This window comes from Notothenia coriiceps, unplaced genomic scaffold (assembly GCF_000735185.1).
Source record: "Notothenia coriiceps isolate Sejong01 unplaced genomic scaffold, NC01 NC01_scaffold00013222, whole genome shotgun sequence".
In the NCBI taxonomy this organism is placed as follows: Eukaryota; Metazoa; Chordata; class Actinopteri; order Perciformes; family Nototheniidae; genus Notothenia; species Notothenia coriiceps.
Window position 1 is genome coordinate 1 of NW_011345923.1, and position 23,294 is coordinate 23,294.

At 42.4% G+C, this 23,294-nt stretch overlaps 1 protein-coding gene across 1 annotated transcript; it reads right to left on the reverse strand.

Moving 5' to 3' along the window:
* Positions 1 to 87: 87 nt before the first annotated feature.
* On the reverse strand, positions 88 to 21,712 carry LOC104947855 (syntaxin-binding protein 4; the record flags this gene model as incomplete). The annotated part of the gene is made up of 6 exons (XM_010773970.1): positions 21,542 to 21,712; positions 14,723 to 14,829; positions 13,606 to 13,747; positions 12,769 to 12,841; positions 3,691 to 3,779; positions 88 to 189 (listed from the first exon to the last, which is right to left on the reverse strand). Coding segments are annotated over exons 1-6 (684 nt in total), but the record flags the coding sequence as incomplete, so codon positions are not given.
* Positions 21,713 to 23,294: the final 1,582 nt, after the last annotated feature.

Genomic DNA, 23,294 nt, shown 5'->3' on the forward strand with positions numbered 1-23,294 from the left:
TGTGTGTGTGTGTGTGTGTGTGTGTGTGTGTGTGTGTGTGTGTGTGTGTGTGTGTGTGTGTGTGTGTGTGTGTGTGTGTGTGTGCACTTCACCTCCATAGGCCACAGTGCCTTGTGGGTCTGCGGTTAGGCTTTGTCTCAGTTTCTTCCTCTTTTCTTCTGTGACGTCCAAACCGAGGAAGGTCAAAGCCTAAAGCAGAGAAAGAAAAGAAGATTGTAATTTCATTTGGCCCTATTCTGTTCTTGCATGGATTGAACAAAGAACGGTTCCTGAGACTTCATGGCTGCCAGGAAGCCACAAAGAGGAGACCTGGGGCCTCATTTATAAACGTTGCATACGCTCAGAAGATGGCGTACGCCAGTTTCTAAGCAATCTTTGCGATTTATAAAAAACGTTAGAGAAGAGAAACTGCGACACCGTTGGCAGAAGGAAGAGTGGAGAGAAATATGAGGCAATAATACCATAAATAAAATGTTACCTCTCATTTATCATATATGAAGAATTAATGTTCACAAAATGATTAAAGCCAATCTTAAAATGATTTAACAAACGCCTGTTTGAGACTCCTCAGTGCACACAAACACATAACTTGGAGAAATAAATAAATACGGAAATGTTATTTATCACCCCTCGATTATGTTCTCTTGTTAAGAAATGTATTCTCATAAATGATGAAGGAGGAAACAGAAGGACAGAATTACTTTAAACTGACTCAGTTTTGCTTTTCTCTAGTTAGATACGAGCACTATCATGTTTAATCATGTTTTATGCCGTTCGCCAATAGCCTACTTGATAAGTTGCTCGTAAAACACAGGAGGTATGGAAACTAAGAACACCATATGTGGTCAATTGTACAGCTAATATAACACAACACAACACATTAGTTTTATTTCCTATAACTGGTGGATATAGAGTTGCTGAGGGGGGGCGGGGGGGGTTGAGATGCACAGGCTGCAGTGGAGACTGATCGACAGCTGGGACAAAAACCACCAAATACAAAAACATAATTCAGATCCAGTCGTCATGAATCCACTCCGGAGGGATTCCCCATGACATGAATTATAGTAAACATTCATCAATTTATACACTTTTAATATAATCTAAATGAGGGTAAGGTGCTCAAAAAAATGAAAATCTTTCTCCTAACATCTACAATTTGAAACCCAAGTGAAATGATCTAAACTCAAGGGAAGTTGCTAAATGTTGGGGGCCTAAAGAGCCCCAGCATAAGTAACGAGACATTTTCTAAAGAGGACCTGTGAAACATATCATCAGGTCAAAATGTTTTTAAGCAGCCTCTGTGTTTTCGAGGAGGTCTGTGGTCTCCAGGATATTCAAATCTAAATTTGAGAATGAATTAAACCAGGGTGATGCTAATAATTCATATCACTCTTATTTCATTGCATTGAGCCAACACATGAAGAGAGGACTTTTTCTGTATTCAACTTGAGCATTTAACCTATCCGTCTCTCTAATCCCATTAATGAATTGGTAGATTAGGATCAACCTTTGGTTGAGCTAAATTAAAAGCAAAGCTGAATAATGGTAACCGAATTGCACAGAGGGCAGCAATAGAGTCAGAGAACGAGCAGAGGAGAACCATCAGCAGAGACAGGAAGGAGGGGGCAGGGGGAGGGGGGATGAATGTGCTGAAAGGGTAAGAAGAATGTACACATGAAGAGCGCAAGCATGATAAGCCAGCGAAGAGAGACTGAGAGAGAGATCAATGATGAGAGGGCCTGGGGGGCGATCAGAAGGAGAAGAATCCTCTGCTCAGGGTTTCTCTAAAAACCTAAATGGAGAGCCGAAACGTGCATGATGTAAAGTGTGCTTGATAAGAATAAATAAGAGGATCATATGTCCCTCAAAGGTCCCACATCTCCCCCCCCCCCACTGAACCCAGTCTGTGGGACAGGGCTCTCCCCACAAACCTGACCCTCAGAGAGATGGTAGTTATTCATAAAGCCTGTCACAGGGTCATTTTGCTGGGAAAACCATAAGAAACTATCTTTGAGAAGAGCCTATGTTTAGATGATCACAGGCAAAGGTTGGCAGCGTTGGGGGTAATCAGATTACATTTGTCTGTAATGCAGTAATGTAACTGTTGATAATGGCAGTAATTGCATTACAGTTACTAAGCGCGAAATGATCTTGTGACTTGCGTTACTTTAAGGTCTTCGTCTCTGCATAACGGGAGGACAGAACATTTAATCAAACGTCCCTTTCCGCTGCGCTGCATTCAGAGTTCAGGGATGAGGAGACGGAGCAAGAATGTTAGTCTCATAGCAGAGATCAACAGTTGTTTGTGTACATCATGGAGGACATGTTGTCCGTTCCCACGGTGGAATCGCCATCTTTCCCAAACATGTTGAGCAAGATAACAGGGGGCGGCCGCCATCAGACAGGAAGACATTTACAAGCTACCTGGACCAGAGCTCTGATGGAAACTGAGCTAAAGGAAACATGATGTTCAGACAGAGAGCAGAATAGGTCTGTGTGCAGGACTGTCCTGATCAGATTAAAGGTTTGTGCTGATCTCCTTGAAGAAAGTTCCCTGTAAATTGCTTTAAATCCTGGTCAGGCTGTCATGAAATGTGGCTGTTGATATTCATGGTCCCCACAGGATGAATCCTTGTGGCGAAACCTTTCTTATTTAGCTAGTATCAGGACAAACTCTATTGAATTACAGTTTAACTATGAGGTTTTATTCGCTGAGCATGTTGCTGGTCTGTGGATTTGGTGGAAGTTGCTGCTGCGGTGATAGAAGAACCAGATCAAAATATTCTATTGCTTTAGCTATCTTTCTGTTATAGGTATTACATTCCATGCCTTTGTATGTGTGCGTCTAAATGTCCTTTCTAATATCATACATGTTCTGCTGTAGCCACTCAACAGTTGTATATCTCTCTTCAGTAGAACACTGGAGTGACAGGTTGTCTCCAGATTAAGCATATGGAATATTCATGACACACACATCAGGATCACCCAGTTTAGTAGTGCTACAGCACTTACAATGGATTGGTTTGTTTGAAGCAAATAAATCTGCATTTCTCTTGTTGTTCAGAGTTTTAACTATAGTTTATGCACTTATGTGATGCACTTGTAAATCGAGGTTAGGAGAATCAGAGAGAGAGACGGGAGAAAGGTGGCAGAGCTTAACAAGGCAAATGCACCGAAAGCCTTGTACGCACTGAAATAAACCACTTCAACATGCCCGGCATCACACAACATCAGAGGTGGGAGAAGTACTCATATCTAGTATTGGGTAGAAGTAGAAGTAGAAGTACCACAGTATAGGATTACTCTGTTACAGTAAAAGTCCTACATTCAAAAGGTTACTCAAGTAAAAATAGAAAAGTATTAGCATCAAAAAGGTGCAGCTAGTTTGAATGACTTTGTATACTGCAGGGTAGCTTGTGAATTTACTCCAGGTGGAACTAAAGTCTGATTTAACACTTGATTAGATTTCACATCATTCATCCACATCTGTGAAGTAACTAAAGGTATTAAATACATGTAGTGGAGTAAAAGTACACCATGCACCTCAGAACTGTAGTGGAGTAGAAGTACAGAGTAGCCACAAATACAAATACTCAAGTAAAATACTAGTATCTCAAAATGAGTAGAGTACACCACTGCACAACAGGTCAAGTATTTGGCCTCATGGCTGTATAAAACCGTGTGACTCACCAAGTCTAACTTGTCTGATTTGAGGCGTATGTAGGGGTCCAGTGTTATCTTAGGTTTGGCCCCCGTTGGCGAACTCTGACTTGTGGAACCTAGAGAAAGGAGAAAAGAAAAAGAGAAAGACGAGGGGAAAGAAGAGGAAAAGTAGATAAGAGATGTGGTTGATTTGGTCACAGACAAAGGGGAAAGCAGTGAGCAGGAGTTCTGGTAAATACATTCAGATATCAGGCCGGAGCCCCCTACTGGCCTTCAGCGGGACTCTGAGAGTAAGTGAGGCCACAGGACACTGAGTAAACAACAGGAGCAGAAATATCACTGCATAATCTGTATTTTGCAGTTGTGGTGATAGGGGAGGTGTGTGTGAGTCTGTGTTTGGGTGGGGGGATGAGATCTGATGATTAAAAAGAGAAGGAAAGGTGGATGATTATATAGATGAGGGGAACACAGAGAGCGGGGGGGGGGCAGCATCAGCCAGTGCCTAATATTAATTTGATAAGTGTATTTGTCCCAGATTGGTGAGTCTGCTATCACAACCTTCCCTCTGGTCCACACCCCCCTGTTGCTAGGGATATGAACTAATTTCACTGATACCCTCCTCCAAGTCCCACCCACAGGATTTGCACCACGCCCTACCCCTGACTGGCAGGGATGATTGCTTGGTCTGCTGCCCGGACAACAGCTGTGCTTCAAACCTAAACAGCACACATCATATCATTTGTTGTCATTCTAGTGCAAAACAAATACAATATAACATAATACAATATAAAAGAATACATACAAAATAGCCACATTTCAATTTCTTAAGAAGGATTGTTATGGCGAGGAGATCGAAACAATTGGGAGAAAGATTATAATTTTTTGAGAAAGTTTAAAATGTCGAAAAGGGAATCAAAATGTTTAGTTAAAAGTGAATCCCTACGTTGTAGTGCCAAACACAAGAAGATTGAAAGTCAGGGGAGGATTTTCTTGTGCCTTTTGAGAATGAGGTTGAGACATTAAGAAATGCATTTCGACAAATTAGTTGTTGAAATGATGACAACCAAGATGAAATGTGTAGAATACACATTTCAACCAGTCTTAGCAGAAATACGGAATTTTCAACTTTATTCTTGAGATGTTGGACATGTCCCGCTCCACTCCGTCTCTGCAGTTGTTGTTTGAATAAGTTCAACTTATGTTGCTGTGTCTGTACACTGCTGACCTTGAAGACCGCGGAATTCTTGATTTATAAAAAACAGACAGGACCTCTGCAATCGCTATACGTTCATTCGGAGCCCAGGTGATACATGTAGCTTTAGACTGGACTCTTATGGACACAGCTATGTTTATCTTCAAACAGGATGAGGCTATGCTTTAGAGAGGAATGTGTGAGGGGTGAGAGGAAGAGGAAGGTCAGTCTGTCCCAGAGATCAGCTGACTCAAACAGATGAGTGTGCATTTGTTTACTGTAAATCTGCGTGTGCAGCAGGAAGAACTGATAACAGCAACTTTACTTTAAATGGCATTAAGGTTTCATCCTCGCTTCCCATAATTGAGAGTGAGAATGAAACCAAAATAGTTGATTTAGTGTCAGGAGTCACTCTTATAAAAAAAGAATAGCCTGTCATTTTTTGTATGTGCTCACCTCACCACGAACTACGGACATCTGTCATGGCTAGCAACAGGCTTAACCAATAAGAGGCTGCGGGGAGCGAGGTGGTCACAGCACTAGGGAATAACCTTGACGGACCTAATCCGGCCCAATAGGATTGGCTGTGAGCTGGAGGCGACCCTCAACATCAGACCTGCTGCTCCCAACGGTTCAGTTTCACCTTCCAGCACTTCCTCTTGGATTAAACACAACTGTTTTATATTGCTGTCTGTCTTCAGGTGTTTCAGCCAATAACACACTAGTAACACGTGTTATTAAAATGTCATTTCATCAAACAGTACATGTTTTGTGAATGAGCACATTGGTTCTCTACCAAGTTAATAATAGTTCTGAATTTTCAAATACTTTCAATAAGGAATGACGCTATATCCAAAAAATAGATTGTCCGTATGCTCAGTATTTCACATCTCTGCATGACAGTGTGAGGTGGAAGAAGTATTCAGATGCTTTATACGGGTAAAAGTACCAATACATTATTGTAAAAATACTTCATTACAAGTTAAAGTCCTGCATTCAAAATGTACTTAAGTAAAAGGACAAAATAATTATCAGCAAAATGTACTAAATGTATAAAAGGTAAAAATTGCCTTTATGTGTGTCTAAAACGTTATAAATGTGACATTTCTAGATAATATGCATCAAGTAGCATTTAAAAGTTCTGATTTACTTTTTGTAAAATATTTAAATAACGTGGCTCTTTTGTAACTTAAAGAGATAGTTCACTAGTTTAATTTAGAGATGGATTTTTGTTAAAAGAAACTCAAGCTGTTTAATAGATATAGTGGAGTAAAATTACATTATCTCCCTTTTAATTGTAGTGGAGTAGAAGTATAGAGTAGCATTACATGGAAATACTCAAGTAAAGTACAAGCAGCTCAAAAGTTAGTACAGTACTTAGTACTTCCCACCCCTGTTGACAGGACTGTTGAGAAATGTCAATAAACAGCTTTTAACTGTTGCTGTGCCTAAAAATGTTATTATAATATGATGTATTATGAGCGTTTACTGTCTTGGTCTTATTAATGTCATTAAGCCTTGCAGAATCGGAGGATGAAACCCTCTTTAATGGTCACACATGCAGAGCACACAGCACCATTTCATTTCAAACCTTTATTTATCCAGGTGCATACCATTAAGATCATTGATCTCTTTTTCAAGGGACCTGACATGTGTTCTCTGCTTTTAACCCATCCTAGTACTAGGAGCAGTGGGCAGCTATTGTACAGCGCCCGGGGAGCTATGGGAGTGGGGGGGTAGTCCGGTGCCTTGCTCAAGGGCACCACGGCAGGGCAGGAGGTGAACTGGGACCTCTCCAAGTAGCAGTCCACACTACATATTTAGGTCTGTTCGGGGACTTGAACCGGCGACCCTATGGCTCACAGTCCAAGACTCTACTGACTGAGCCACTGTGTTTAAACAGCAGCTGCTTTAAAGGATAAGAGGGACGGTGAAACCGTAATGAACCACACCCGTTACCATGGAGCGGGAACTTTTTCCGATCCTCACATTCCTGTGTTCTCGGAGGTCCCCTGCTGCGCTCTGCTTTCTATTAAAGGTCCCATGTCATGGCCATTTCTACTGATCATAATTCCATTGTTGAGGTCTACTAGAATAGATTTACATTGTTAAATTTTCCAAACTCACATTGGTTTCTCATACAGCATCTCTGTATAGTATGTGTATTCACTCTCTGTCCTAAACGGCTTGTTGGAGCTCCTGCGCTCCTGCCCCCCCATAGAGAACCGCAGTGACGCGTCGTAAAACCCGGAAGTAAGTTAGCATTTTTAGCACTTCCGGTTCCTTCCTCAAAAAGCAATGCATTTTTTCCATAGGGTTTTGGAAAATAGCTCGAGATAAGGTCTGTGGTTGACACAAATTTAAGAGGTAATTGACGTTTTGTTCTACGACATTAAATACATCAGCAGTGACCCCACTGGGGATTTTTGAAGAGTTTACGTGTCTGAAAAACGATGGTTGTTACCGGATGGCTGAATAGGACTACAGAAATTGTCGAGGCCGTTGTACGTCATTACGCCGAACAGGTAAACACTCCCGCTAAGTTTGTTTTCCCCTGTGTCCTGCTTGAAAGCAAGTACCTGCCTATCTTTAGTATCTGTGTATATCTATATCTGACCATTAGAATCTGTATTTTTGAAATTGTCGTTTTTAACACCGTAGTTTTACAAATTATAGAATAATTAATTACCAGTGTTTTCCAATTTTACTCGGCAGTTCGTTTCGTTGGCTAACGTTAGCTAAAGCTAGCGCTACTAGTTAGCTACGCAATGGTTTGTTGCTTTGCTCCGGGTTGCAGCCACAGGTCTTCGCATGAAACGTGCTTGTTCTATCGTTTCCCGGCCAATGTTTTCCAAAGGAGAGTCTGGATTCGTGCCATGAGGTAAGCTGACGTTACATTTTTGTCCATGTCACGGTGAAATGTAAATAATAGGTAGTGACTGTATCGCCGTTTAGAGATGGCGCTGCTGAAAAGACCGCAACATAAGTAAAGATAATGAATACATCCTATTAAAACCTGTGTGGCTTATATGATAAGTCTAATTAGTACAAGCAGCATAACGTTTCACCATTTAACTAAAGATTGTAGTCAGGGAAATCAGTTTGACATATTGAACTAATAACAAATCACCTCTGGCTGGCAGAGAACTCTCTGCTCCATAGCTTCTCTTGGACGTAAAATCACATGTACATTTTACATTTATATTCAANCCCAGTCCAAGCCCCTACTGACTGAGCCACTGCCGGACATGTGTTAGGAGCAGTGAGCAGCCATTAGGTCGGCGCTCGGGGAGCAGTGTAGGGACAGCACCTTGCTCAGGGGCACCTCGGTAGTCACTTGGTCGTTCCGAGACTCGAACCGGTAACCTTCCGGTTCCCAGGCCGAGAAGAACTAGAACCAGGAGTCTAGCACCAGGAGTCTAGTACCAGGAGTCTAGCACCAGGAGTCTAGCCCAAGGAGTCTAGTACCAGGAGTCTAGCACCAGGAGTCTAGCCCAAGGAGTCTAGTACCAGGAGTCTAGCACCAGGAGTCTAGTACCAGGAGTCTAGCACCAGGAGTCTAGCACCAGGAGTCTAGCACCAGGAGTCTAGCGCCAGGAGTCTAGCACCAGGAGTCTAGCACCAGGTGTCTAGCACCAGGAGTCTAGCACCAGGAGTCTAGCACCAGGAGTCTAGAACTAGGAGTGTAGAACCAGGAGTCTAGGGGGTTGTCCGGTGCCTTGCTCAAGGGCACCACGGCAGGGCAGGAGGTGAACTGGGACCTCTCCAAGTAGCATTCCACACTCCATATTTAGGTCTGTTCGGGGAATTGAACCGGCGACCCTACGGCTCCCAGTCCAAGCCCCTACTGACTGAGCCACTCCCGGACATTAAGGCTTCATGTTTTCTTTGTTTTTTTACCAACAAAAGGAGGAAAAATACATTTAAAAGCTTTGTGTTTCCTTAGCTTGGAATACCAAAAAGGAGGTTGCTTCTTCTGCTCCTATATATCACTGAGAGAAGGGAGAAAGAAAGCAGTAAAGAAGACACAAAACATTAAAACATCATATTTTCTTCGTTTTTTAACACCTAAAGGAGGCTTTGGTTTGATTCTCACAGAGCAGTCTTGTTTGTTTCCTCATGAATGTGAAGGATCAGTGTGTGAGAGGATCAACAGATGATTTGGGGGCCAATAGGGGGCACTGGGGGCCTAATCCACACGTCTGGGAGCAAATAGCAGCAATACACATGCCTTTCCCTTTTATTCTCTATTAGCATCCCCATTAGCACTAGCACACACAGTCAAACATGCATACAACTAAACAAAAACCGCTCATAATTCATGCCATTTCAATCAGTGACACACAGCCACAGTTCAATCTTTACAATATGTTTTTTTAAGCAGACTTTTGCAATGTATTTGGGATTTTTCCTGAATAATATGGACCGGCAATGAATCCCAGCTCTGAATATAGGACTGTTTCATATTTGATTTAGTTTTCTGGAACCTTCCTTCTGTTACATGTCGTGTTTGATAGCATACTGCACTTCCCTTCCATATCTTTAACCGGTAGAGATGCGAACTTGGTGACTCTTGGTGTCATTTTGCCGAGATTAATCTGGGGCGAGGGCGGTTTCGTGCAATCAATCCCGTCTGAACCGCCATCAACGAGTCGCTGGTGTCTAATCAGAGCCTGATTGGCACCCTGGGGAGAAACGGCCTGTAAATCAATCAGAAGTGAAGTGTTGTTTTCAAGGGCTTGCTTCATACGTTGTGAAAAAAATCTTAACAACTTTTCGCAAAAAAGCTCATTATAACTGCTTCCTTTTCCGTCGTGCTGAATTATGATAAAGCACATTGTTGTCACCAATTATCCCGCACATAGAGACTGACCTTCTCTATACCTCGGTTACCAATGGAAACAGTGCAAGGCTAACATTTACCCTCACTCCTTTGTGTGATGTATTGCAGTAAGGGAAGATGAACAAAGCACAGTAGCTCTGTGTGTGTGTGTGTGTGTGTGTGTGAAATAGACTGAACTTTCCCAACTAATGTACCTTGCAGGAGTCTGGCTGCTGGTGACAAAGATAAATTAGCCAAAGAAAGAGCGGGGAGACGCTTCAACAGCAACCGACCCTCCGACACCAATTAGCAGATTGATTACGCGCCTGAGAGAAGCGGACGCTTGTCAATCAGCGCCGAACAAGGGGAGCGACAGGAAGGAGCTGCGTGGATGTACCTGGAATGTTAAAGGATCCATACAGAGGCACTGATCCATGGGGCGGTGTAGCGCTCAACACCGACACACTGAAACAGCAAAGGTGCAAATACCACTATGAAAAAGGACCCAAAATACCTTCTCAGGAGGCAGACACCTGTATGACTGCAGGAACACATGCAGGGCCTTTTTTAGTGTCGTGCACCCACTTCCTGTCAGAGATAAACACATCCTTCACTCAAGTAGAAGTACAGAGACTCATGTTTAAAAATACTCTAAAAGTAGAAGTAGGCTACTGACTAAACTTCTTTACTCAAGTAAAAGTAAAGAGGCTTTGAAATGTACTTCAGTAAAAAGTACCCATAACTAGCAGCTGTTTTAAAGAGTACCTGACCTCCCTTTATATTAATAGAACAATAATGTCATTGTTAGCTAATGAATGTTTCCATGCTGAACAACGGCAACATGACAACGTTTCCATTGGTCCCTCTTCTTTAGAGAAGACCAGGAAATGATGGATACACGGATCGTGTTCAAATCAATAGGCACGCAATGACTCTAAATAATAATGATCACGCNTATTAATATCTTAGACTGCACTGTAACTTTTATCCATGTATTTTTTCTTTTAATGTTTATTTTATTAGCTTTTCTTTTTAATGACTGATTTTAAATGCCTTTTTTTTAATGTCTTTCATTTTTTGTAAAGCAATTTGAATTGCCTTGTGTTGAAAAGTGCTATATAAATAAACTTGCCTTGCCTAATAAAGATTTCATGTGACACATACAATTGATTTGTTGATGGGAATTAATGTGAATAAATTAACTCGGTCTTAAAAGGTTAACGGTACTCTTGCTATCACGACTCACCGACACTATAAACCTTGTCCCTCATGCTAGCCCTGACAACACCGGTAAGCACACCTTCATCTAGGCTGCACTGTTACGTTTCCTGACTTGTAGTGGTTCTCTCCTCTATCTACACTCTTCTTGTCATCTTTGTAAAACGATATCAGACTGGTAATTGACACAGCCATGACTTCTAGTAAAATTCAGTGTGGCTAAAATGAAAAGCTTTGTTAAAATATGGAAGCACAAGAAAGTCAAATTCAGCTTTATTGTCAAAAATTCTATATGTGTTATACATCCAGAAATATCGAAATATCGTTTCCCACAGTGTGACATGTACACATAAAACAAAAAGGGCCTAGATAAACGTGGTATACATTAAACAAAACGGGCCTAGATAACCGGGGTATACAGTTTAAAATGTTAATATATTTAAAGTGTTCAAAGTGCAGTTTCAGTTAGTCAGTTGAAACGATCTTAAGTTGGCGTGACGTTGAAGTCGTGCGACCCTGCTGCTGTACTGGCTTGTAGTTCGTTTATAGCATAACGTTAGCATTTCACTTTTGGCGACTAGATTTATGATTAAAAAAATTATAAAAGTAGGGTTGACATGTGGAGATTATCCGACTGAACAAAACGTGATCCCTCTCTTAAATGTGTGTCAACCACAGACCTTACTTCGAGCTATTTTCCAAAATCCTATGGAGAATTTGCATTGGTTTTTCGCGAAGGAACCGGAAGAAGTTTACTTGCGGGTTTTACGACGCGTCACTGCGGTTCTCTATTCACTTTGAATGGGGTGACGTCACTATTCGCCGAACTGCATTGTGGGAGCAAAGCGTAGCTTCTCTCGCGGTGCTCGCTGCATTTTGCCGTCTCGACGGAGGCGTCAGCCAATCGAATCATATGCCAGTACAAGCTCTAGCCAATCAAACCGCGTGCTTGTGTGTCTGGGGCGTGAGACTCATGTGATTGGTTGTTGGTCGAGTTTCAGCCCCCCCCGCCGGCAAGCGACAACGCACGCCACCGTGTGTAGGGGCAGTTACGGCCGTGTTACGGCTGCGCTGCGGCGTTCACAGCGATCGCGGGCACTCTAGTCAATGGTTGCTATTCCACCAGACGCGCTGCATTACGGCCAGAAGCGTCCCAGAAGCGTCTCAGAGCTGGGCTCCGCTCAAAATAGGATGCAAGTCTATTTTCGACGCGACGCGAGGCGTTGCATAACGCCGGGCAGGAAGTGGACCGGTCAGAGCATCCTGCCCATCCCCCAAATAAACTAATTTTGCAGACCCTATCCCTCCGTAGTCTTTCAAGTAGGAGGAGAAATGCCAGTTTACAGGCACTGTGTAAATTATATATATCGAATAATTATGATGATGAATTTTTTTTACCACTAAAATACAGCAACACATCTTTGATTCATGTCGTTTATAACTGGAATATTAAATTATTATTAACTTTGTCTGATCTAATATGAGGGACATTGAGGACAAATCACTGAAAACATTTACTCTGATTTAGCAGGTGTTTAAAGTCCTTTAAATGTGTTTTATGCTGCTTTGTTAACTATATTACACAAGTCAACAGGAAGATAGTGAGAGTGACAATGGAGAGGGTGAAGGGGATGAGGTGCAGTGAGCAGGACAATGCAGTAACACATACAGGAAGTTATATTAACTGTGTCATTGTGCATTTTCTAAGAGTAGAAGGCTGGCAAATTATATATTTCTCTTATTGGCATCAAACCCTATAAAAAAGATCTAAACCAACACCGTGTCAGTCTGTCTATTAATACTTCCCGAGCCCATTTATGAATGGGAGTACATCTGGAAAGGGAACATTGAGTGTTAACAGCGAGGTGTTTACCTGAAATATGAATATCTGGAGGGCAGATGTCCGGGGACGCAGAGGACACCGGGGCCGGCTCCTCTGCACACATCTGCTCAAGACGGATGCAAAATGAATGACAAACAAAAGATGATAGAAAGATTTCCAAAAGTAAGGCAGAATTTCCCTTCAACTCAAGTTAAAATGACCAGCTGGAAATGATAAGGTCATACATCTGATCCTGTGGAGTGTGCTCATAATAATTCTCAGAACTTAACAAACCTCTTATTAATAGCTTAAACTTGCATTTACATGTGGTTATGAACTTCAAGTTCCACACAGAAACCTGTCTTAGTTGCAAAATATTATTGATATGTTCTTTAAATTGTGAATTATTCATTAGAGCAAACTGTAGGATGTCGCGTTTACATGGCACAGCACGGATGTCATGCATTTTGGATGTCCTATGGCAATAGTGAATAGATAGATTCAATATAATTCTTCTGATATATGTATGTCGAGATCCTAAGCAACCTCAGCCAATAGCAGTAGGTGTTGTTGAAACACTGCAAAACAGTGATTGGTCAGAGAGAATCATTGCTATCACGGACTGGACATCCTAATTTGAAATGTTTAGAAAGACTACCTTTGTTTTGTAATCACTGGTGTGTACTGTACACCACACCGTACATTACACAAAACACTACTGTACACTGTTCCTATCATTTGACAATTGACAACGTGCAGCTTCACTGGGAAATACTGCTCCTGCTACTTCATATTTGCATCCATTGTTATAGTATTCTGGAAACAGCATTTCTTAGTCCTAGACATATTCTGGTATGTTTCTGATGACTGAAGCTAAGCATGGCTGACCTCAGGAGATATGATGTGGACTTTTAAGCGTCCAGAGTTGTAGCTGTTGCCCGCAGCCCGCTGCACCCCGTTGTGGAGAGACGCGCTGCTCTGAAAAAGTCCTTTCCCTGGGATGAAGGCGATCTCCACAGCACTGTCTGGGCTGGAGACACAATTCAAACAAGACATTAGCAGGAACACAGAGGAAAGAGAGATGAGCGCCTGTGTATTGCTGACTAATCCCCACTGTGATCCCCGTCTCAACAGAGACTCACAGATGTTACTCACTTTTAGACCAAATTCCAAACCGGCCCCTACCCACTCCCCCTCCGTGAAGGAATAAATTCCGTCTGTAGTCACTCTCACAGCTAAACAAGGCTTCATTCCTACAGGTGGGGGTGTAAATACAGCGGCTCCCCCCTCTCCATCAGACACAGGAAATGCCATTTCCTTTTTGTTAAAATCCTTTAGTTTAAACAATCGGATGTTTCCAAGCTGCTTGGTTTTTGCAAAAGTCTGTAAATGTTTGCACAGAACTGTTAATAATAATAATAATAATAATAATAATAATAAATGTTATTTGTAAAGCACCTTTCATTGCTAAAAGCAATCCCAAAGTGCTACAGGAGGCATAATAGAAAGAAAAAAAAGAAACACAAGTTTAATCAAAGGCTTTTTTTAAAAGAGAGGATTTTAGGCCTTTCTTAAAGGAGTCAGTTGTCTGTGGAGTCCTCATGTGATCTGTGGAGTTCTCAGGTGGTCTGTGGGGTCCTCAGGTGGGCTGTGGAGTCCTCAGGTGGTCTGTGGAGTTCTCAGGTGGTCTGTGGAATCCTCAAGTGGGCTGTGGAGTCCTCAGGTGGTCTGTGGAGTCCTCAGGTGGGCTGTGGAGTTCTCAGGTGGTCTGTGGAGTCCTCAAGTGGTCTGTGGAGTCCTCAGGTGAGGATTAGCTGCACAGAAAGCCCGATCCCCCATGTTGTACACAGTGTGTTTCATTAGGGACACAAACACCGTTAGGTCGGTCAGGTAGGACTTGGTAACCCTCCAATCAAACGTGCAAACTGAATGGAAGTGTGTAGGGGGCGGTTTGTAATTGGGCCAGAGTTACTGAATGAACATTAAATGTACAAGGCCCACCCACCTGGATTTGACTTTGTTCAGCATGCTCTTCGCCTCCTCGTGGTTCACACCTATCAAGGACTCCTTGTTCACAGCAATGAGCTGATCTCCAGGCCGCAGACGTCCATCCTGCAACACACACAGAGCCTTCAGACTGAAGAACCTTCCCTCTCCACTTGATGTGTTGAAGAGGATTGCTTATTCTCCTCTAAGTATTCTCACTGGGCTTGATGCGTATGAGACAATTAATCTTGTAACTCTGGTTTGAAACATGGCATGTTAAGACCATTTTGCATGGCAGACAACTTGCCTCATGTCCGCCTAAAACCCTTTGAAAATGCATGACACAGTTTGAGCCTATTAAATGTATAATCTTGGAGCTAATGCAAAAATTGAACTCTTCTCTAATCTGAGGATGTTCCATACAAGCCCAGAAAACTACAGTTATTAAACCACTCTTAACTTGAAGAGACACATGACTATGAGCATTAACAGACCCATATCAAACCTCAATAAAAAACATTATTTTATTTATATTTCCCCTCTTAACCCTTGACCCTGTTAATGTGTAAAATGTCATCCTCTGAAACAGTCTTGGAATGATTGGATGTCTTAGTTGCATTCGACCAAATAAGCTCTGACACAATGATAAATGCAGTATATGTGGTGTTCCTCTTTGGGTCAACATCTACACGACCCACAAGCGCATATTATAAAAAGACCCCAAAAGTCTTACCATAATAATGCAGAGGATAACAGAAATGTATAACGATACCAGCAGGTGACTGCGGTCCGATCCAAACCCTGAGTAGCATTGAACAGACATGTTCTCCCATGTAAGCAGTGTTTGCCACCATATGGCAACTAGAGTTCTGATAACGCATAATTCCCCAGCTGACTCATCCTATACAGGAAATCAAAGCATGAAATGCTAGCCTGCTTCCTATATGATACAGAGGATTAGAGCTGGGATTTAGAGGACATTGACAACCTGCTTCCATAAGCAGAAGACTGAGAGACTGAACAGAGCCAGGCACTATTTACATTGTTGCGTGAGGAAAAGAGACTTTCTGACATACAGTCCAGCTTGCTTTACTGTGCCCTGTCTCTGATGCAGTTGACTGCAGTAATACTACCCTGTCCTATTCACCATCTGTTATTGGGGATTTAGATTCCAGAGGCGTGCGTGAAGCAAATGAACCAAAATAAATGTCATGCATCCACCCATGATGCTCTGCAGCCTCACCGCGGGAAATCTGGATTAATGCAATGACTTATTGGCATTTGAAATGGTTTTTTTTGTGTCTGAACCCTATATATGCATTTGCACAATAGTGAATGTGTAAGAGTTATGTCCAATATTCAATTACATTACTGGTAAACTGCCCCCCCCCCCCCCCCCTGACAGCAACATACTTCCTCTTTTTCTGCTAAATGTGCATGTTACAGATGTGCCATAGAAGTGTTTTACCTATAAGAGGGAGCAAGAAAAGATTAAATGACAGGCTGAAGTCACGTGGGATGTGTCCCTGATGCTTTGTTTGGTATTAGCCATACTATTGCAGGCTGGGCCATTATCACTGATATCTTGAACATGTTCTTAACTGTGCCTTCATGAGAAAAAGTCAACCAAGTTATGCTTAAAAAAACACACATTTTGCCAGCTCTACGACATAATGTCATTCATGTTGTATGTCTGTGTCATGTTAACGGCATGTTTATGTGAGAAGGATTCTATCCTCCTAGTTAAGCACACAACATGTGTGATTACACCTTGTACATGTTATTCTAAAGTACTTCTTTCTTTGATATGCAAATCAGAACTCAGACAGAGGACAAAAGACAAAATACAGTCATTTGAATGGAAAATAATAAACAAGACACGTCAAACACAACAAAACGATTCAACGTTTTAAGAGAACAAAAACAAGTGTTCTGGTTGAAAAGATTCCAACATTGGCTCAGTTTTCGAATGGGAGGAATCTGTTGTTGAAATGCTTATATTTGGGATAGGACTATATAACGGTAAGATGGATGTGGCTTTCAGATGCAACCTAAAATGAAAATCAAAATATACACAAATAGAACAGCTAAGGCCAAAATTCATTCATAATTCAAAATCATATACAATTATTTTTAAATCTTGCACCAAAAGGTAAAAACCAGTGCTCAAAGTAGTGTCCACAGGGATCACGGGATATCTTGTCAGCTCTGATGCGCTTTCTTTGATTTGCTCCCTGGCATCTTGAATAAAAAGGATTTCAAATCTTGCAGGGTACAAGAAGCATGGAAACAGCCTTCTTCCAGAATACAAACAGCAGTGATCTTCCAGTGTTCTCTTGTCATGTTGCCACAGCTGACGGAGAGTGGGCGCACAGAGGCGAGGAGGATGGGATTGGGAAGGGAGAAGCTGAGGAAGCCAGAGAGAAAGAGAGAAGGAAGCTGTATGTGCAAATTGAGTGGGGGGAGGGGTGCTGCGAGTCCACCTATAGTTGTGATTGTTGGCTCTAATTCAACATCGAATCAGGATTTAATGTAAAGACCCCCACAGATTGAAGAAACTGATGGTGGACATATGTCGAAAAGTTCAACATTCACATCAGAGCATTACATTTGGAGGAATGCAGACCTGACCAACACTGACTCCAAAGACTCCGACATGGTGGAGGGTGACCCTGTATGTCTGCAGAGTCAGTCGGAGGTCTCAGAGTTTACACCTGCAGGAACATGACCGCACATTTCTAATCTGCTGGCAGCCCAGCAGCCGACGAGCATTCAGACTTTGCCACTGCATGTTTAGGTTAAATTAGTAGTATTTAAATATGAATGAGCCATGATGATGTGTAAATGAAAAGGCCAATGCCGATCAGCCAATGCAATAGAGACTGCGCTCCACGAGAAATAGCACTATGCTCAATGAATGACAGCCAAAACAATAACAACAACAAAGTTAACGTTGCAGTAACTGGATTCATCATTTATCAGCTGAACAGTTCACTGATCTCACGGTTCATTTATGGTACAGCTCCGTCAGTCTGACAACTGGAGTGTCCTGAGGAAGCCTTCATGTTCACCTCTCTGTGGATCTCTAGCCTCCAGCAGATAAAGAGGTGCAGCCAACAAATGAGTGTGTTCCCTTAGTTCCCTGAGACTCTGCAGCCACACAGAGCTCCTCCATCACCATCAACAGCAGCTTCCTGTCAGCATAGATGGACAGTTCACTTTTTCTCCTCACCTCCTCCCTCACATGCTTGTAGCAGTGCACTCTGTGAAGGACAGGCTGATGTCACCAGAGTCCTGGCTGACCTCACACTGGTGTCCAGTGTCTGTCCTGGGACTCCTCTCACAGAGCGGCAGTGGCACTGAGACAGGCAGTGTTTCACATTCTTTAGTCCAGCATGAATTCCTTCAAGAGGATTCAATGAATGTACAGGATTGTTATGTCTGTCACCTCATGGGTACTGTCTTTAGTCAAGGGGACATAAAACAACAAAGAATCATGTGTTTTAGGGAAAAACAAAGGAACAGTTTTGGCAAAAGGCACTTTGATGTTTTTTGCATAATTATATATTTACTAGGGCCGGGACTTTAACGCGTTAATTAAGATTAATTAATTACACAAAAATTAACGCATTTTAATCGCACTTATTTTTGCACCGCGGAACGTTTCTCACTGGATGAGTTTCAGGGGTACCGATTATACTGGAGCACCAACTAACGTTCATTACTTCAGACAACAACAAACCACAGTGAACAATAGTCAAACGTGAACGAAGAAGCTGATGAGACCGCTTTGGTTGGCCCCGTGAATGGGACATTTTGTTTTAAAGACTGCCAAGGACACACAGGGGATTATGCAAAAAGGGAATCGGCATATCACCGCAGCACATCAAGCCCTCAAGTATCACCTCAATGCAAAACCATATAGCAGGCTAGCGTGGAAAGCTAGCGTGGGACGTATAGCCCGACTCGGAGTACAAGAGAACCCACACCCCAATTCGCGTTGATCAAACAGTGGCCTAATGCAACAGAGAGATTTTATTTTTTCATCAGGGGATATTGGAAGAAATAGGAGGGAATGAGGTTCAATCACTGGCCAACTTTATTATTATTTAAAATGGTACCACTTTTATGTTGAAACTATTTATTTTACGTTGTTGGGTGCAACTGGCCACTTTATGTTGAACTGTTTTATTGTTTTGGCCAAGGTTATTGAAGAGTTGGGACTGAATGTATTAATTTTTTAAATTCCTATCCCCTGTGTGCCTTGAAGCAACAGAGAGATGTTTTCTAATAGTCAGGGTTTCCAATGTTCTGAATGTACTTGAAAGTATTGTGTTTTACTTAAAAAACAAAGTGTTATAGTTTACAGAAGGTCTACCTACCTATAGGCTACCTGAATCTCTGAAATGTACTATATTCCTAAATATGCTATTGCTACACTTTATGGCAAAAATTGCACTTTTCTGTTGGTCTTTGTTAAGTACCTCCTTGAAAAAAATAAACAATGTTTTGTTGCTTAAGCTTATGTATTCAGTCATTATTCAATGGTATACTAAAATCCATGTGAAAAAAATTGCTTCTCACTGTTCTCAGGTCAAATATTTATATGCGATTAAAAATGCGATTAATTGCGATTAATTAATTACAAAGCCTGTAATTAATTAGATTAATTTTTTTAATCGAGTCCCGGCCCTAATATTTACCACTGATAACTCATTTCCAGACGTGCTCAAAACAACTTGTATGCTCATTGTGATTGGAACAATAAAACACCAGCCATCACAGCAACCCCCCCACGAAAAGAACAGAACATCAGACCATGCTGTTCAATCTGCACTAAGCAGGGTGAATGCTGAAGGCTGGTGGCCCAGATGGCATATCATGGTGTGCTCAAGGCATGTGCTGTCCCTGAGGTAGAACCTTCAAATTCCTCGGCATCAAAATCTCTGATGATCTCTCCTGGTCTTTCAACACCTCCAGCCTTGTTAAATGGCACAACAACACCTGATCAAGAAAGCCCCCCTGCCTGCTCATTTTCAGAAGAACTTTTGGCTGCACCATCGAGAGCATTATCACAAGCTGAGTCTTGGTGCGGTGTGGCAGCTGCTCTGTAGCTGACAGGAGGACCTGCAGCTGGGGGTAAGAACGGCTCAACACATCATCGGTGTCCCACTACCTGCCATCGCTAACCTCCAGCCCCAACTGTCTCTGTGACGTGCCCCCAGCCTCATCAAAGACCCCTTACATCCAGCCTTAGCTCCAGCAGGCTCAGGAACAGTCCTTGAACTAGGATGGGTTAAAAGCAGAGACCAAATGTAACTCTGAGTGCTGTGTGCATGTATGTGTGTCAAATAAAGAGACTTTAATCCTCCGATTCCCGCAATATCATAACCCTCCTGAATTTTCAAACTCAGAGCCAGCCCAGCTCCCCCCTCCCCTTTGAATGTCATGGGGCTCCACCCGACAGCGCTTCACACTCAGGGACCTTTAACTCCTTGTTTACGATGTCTGTATTTCATATTTATTACATCTGTATTTAATATTCATAACGACTGTATTTAACCTATATATTCCTAAACCCCACACCGTATATATGTATATGCTCTAAATCTGCACCTTATCTGAAGATATGTATTCATATTTATACATGTAAGTACATTACTACAACATTGTATGCTATGTGAGTACAGTATCTTATGCTAATCTAAGGCCTACGCCCAAACATGCACTCTTCACTTCCTGCTCCACTTGTGTCCCTCCTCTTCCTTCCTCCATCTTCGTTACTTCATTTCCCTACAAGCAGTCCCTCACTGCTGCACTGAATCCATCTCACTCAGTTCTTATGTCGTATTCCTCCAGTCAGGGCTCATGGGAGACACTGAAGTCAAATAACAGTATGATTTATTCTGTTGTTACCATATTGTAGGGGAATTTGTGTATCTAATGTAAGACCTACAGTCCTCATGCACTTCATCCAATTGGAATGTGGCGGGTGCCTTGGACAAAATCCAGGACATTTCAGTCAGACGTTGGGATCAACGTGATCAGTGTGAACATGTCTTATTATTGGGTAAGTAAGAAGGCGTTGGCTAATGATAAAGTGTAGATACTATCAATGTTGGAAGTGCTCAGATCCTTTACTTAAGTAAAAGTACCAATACTATGGTCTTAAAATACTCCACTACATGTAAAAGCCGTAGTTTTGAAATGCTACTTAAGTGAAAGTACAAAACTAATAGCGTCAAAATATACTTAAAGTACTCATTCTGTATCCTGACCCGTTTCAGAATAATATGAAGAACAGAAGTATGATCCGCTAAATGTACTTCAAGAATCAGCAGTGACAGTACTTGTTGCAGAATGGATCTTTTCACTGTATGTTATGGTTCATTTTGGTTATAATATTTGTTTTTATACATGTAAGAACATTTAGTTGTAGGTCAGTAATTATTGTTTTTGCTCAATGTGGACCAAAATTCAGATACTGTGTAGATTAGTAGTGCAGTACTGCACTGTACTATATCAGCATATACTGTATGTGTAATTATGTACAAAGTAACTAGTAACTGAGAGTTTTACAAATACATGTAGTGGAGTAATAAGTACGATATGCAACTCTGAAATGTATGGAATAGAAGTATAAAGTAGCATTAAATGGAAATACTTAACTAAAGTAAAAATATGTCAACAAAGTACTTAAGTGCAGTACTTGAGTACATGTACTTAGTTACTTTACATCACTGATGTTAGTACGGCTCTGAGCAATATAGTTCCCTTGGTTACACCTTCCATGTTCCCTCTCAACATCTGCAGTTGAGGGTTTGATTCCCTCTCTCACCCGGTGACAGTCTCCCCCCGACAGCACCTCCTGGATGAAGACCGCGGGGCCGTCAGGTTTGTTGGAGCCTCCCCCGATGGTGATGCCCAAACTGCTGGATCGCGCCACTGAGATGAGCTGGATCACTCCTTCACCTGGATGACTGGGTGACACATGGACAGAGGGATTCATGACTTAAAGGTGGGGTATGTCATTTATTTCAGAAACACTTTTTGTTATATTCCATGGAATGCTCTTAACATCCCGATAGCAATGAATATCTTAAGTGCTTTGACAACAAATCCATTAAAAAATGTCATCTGTGGAAGCCGTAGTACTGCACGACCAATCATCTGAGCCGGCCCGGCTAAAATAACTGGATGGCCTACCTGCCTGTCAGCCTTCCATCTGTGCACAAACTTATCTCGTGCCCTCATTGGTCATGTGCGCGTTCGTGTATGTTGGAGGAGGGGCTCTGTAAGGAAGTGGCAGATTTTTTCCGGTTGTGTATTTTCAAATGCTAGCGATCTCGAGCTGGTTTCTCCAAAATGACCTACAGTACCTCACCTTTAAGTCAAAATAGCAATACTACAGTGTAGTAAAAAGTAAAACAAGTAAAAAAGTGCTAGCAATAAATAGTACCAACAATAAAATAACTTGTTTCACAAAATGGCCATTTTAAGCATCCAGATATTTTAAAAATAATTGTATAAAAATGATTGGTGCATTAATGTGTTCATCCCATACTAATAAAATATCATTTGTGTTGATTTATATGTTGTACTAATCTCTTAAATCTGCAAAGTAACTACAAACTAAATATGTAGAAGAAGTATAAAGTAAAAATAATAATGTAAAAACACTCAAGTAAAGAACAAGTACCTACATGTTTTACTTAAGTAGAGAACTAGAATAAATGTTCTGAGTTACATTACCCCACTGAACAGGTGTGTGTGGAGGCTGTACAGGTGTGTGTGGGTGATGTACAGGTGTGTGTGGAGGCCGTACAGGTGTGTGTGGGTGCTGTACAGGTGTGTGTGGAGGCTGTACAGGTGTGTGTGGGTGCTGTACAGGTGTGTGTGGGTGCTGTACAGGTGTGTGTGGAGGCCGTACAGGTGTGTGTGGGTGCTGTGCAGGTGTGTGTGGATACTGTACCGGTGTGTGTGGGTGCTGTGCAGGTGTGTGTGGGTGCTGTGCAGGTGTGTGTGGGTGCTGTACAGGTGTGTGTGGAGGCTGTACAGGTGTGTGTGGGTGCTGTACAGGTGTGTGTGGAGGCTGTACAGGTGTGTGTGGGTGCTGTACAGGTGTGTGTGGGTGCTGTACAGGTGTGTGTGGAGGCCGTACAGGTGTGTGTGGGTGCTGTGCAGGTGTGTGTGGATACTGTACCGGTGTGTGTGGGTGCTGTGCAGGTGTGTGTGGGTGCTGTACAGGTGTGTGTGGGTGCTGTACAGGTGTGTGTGGAGGCTGTACAGGTGTGTGTGGGTGCTGTGCAGGTGTGTGTGGATACTGTACCGGTGTGTGTGGGTGCTGTGCAGGTGTGTGTGGGTGCTGTGCCAGGTGTGTGTGGAGGCTGTACAGGTGTGTGTGGGTGCTGTACAGGTGTGTGTGGGTGCTGTATGGAGGCCGTACAGGTGTGTGTGGGTGCTGTGCAGGTGTGTGTGGATACTGTACCGGTGTGTGTGGGTGCTGTGCAGGTGTGTGTGGGTGCTGTACAGGTGTGTGTGGGTGCTGTACAGGTGTGTGTGGAGGCTGTACAGGTGTGTGTGGGTGCTGT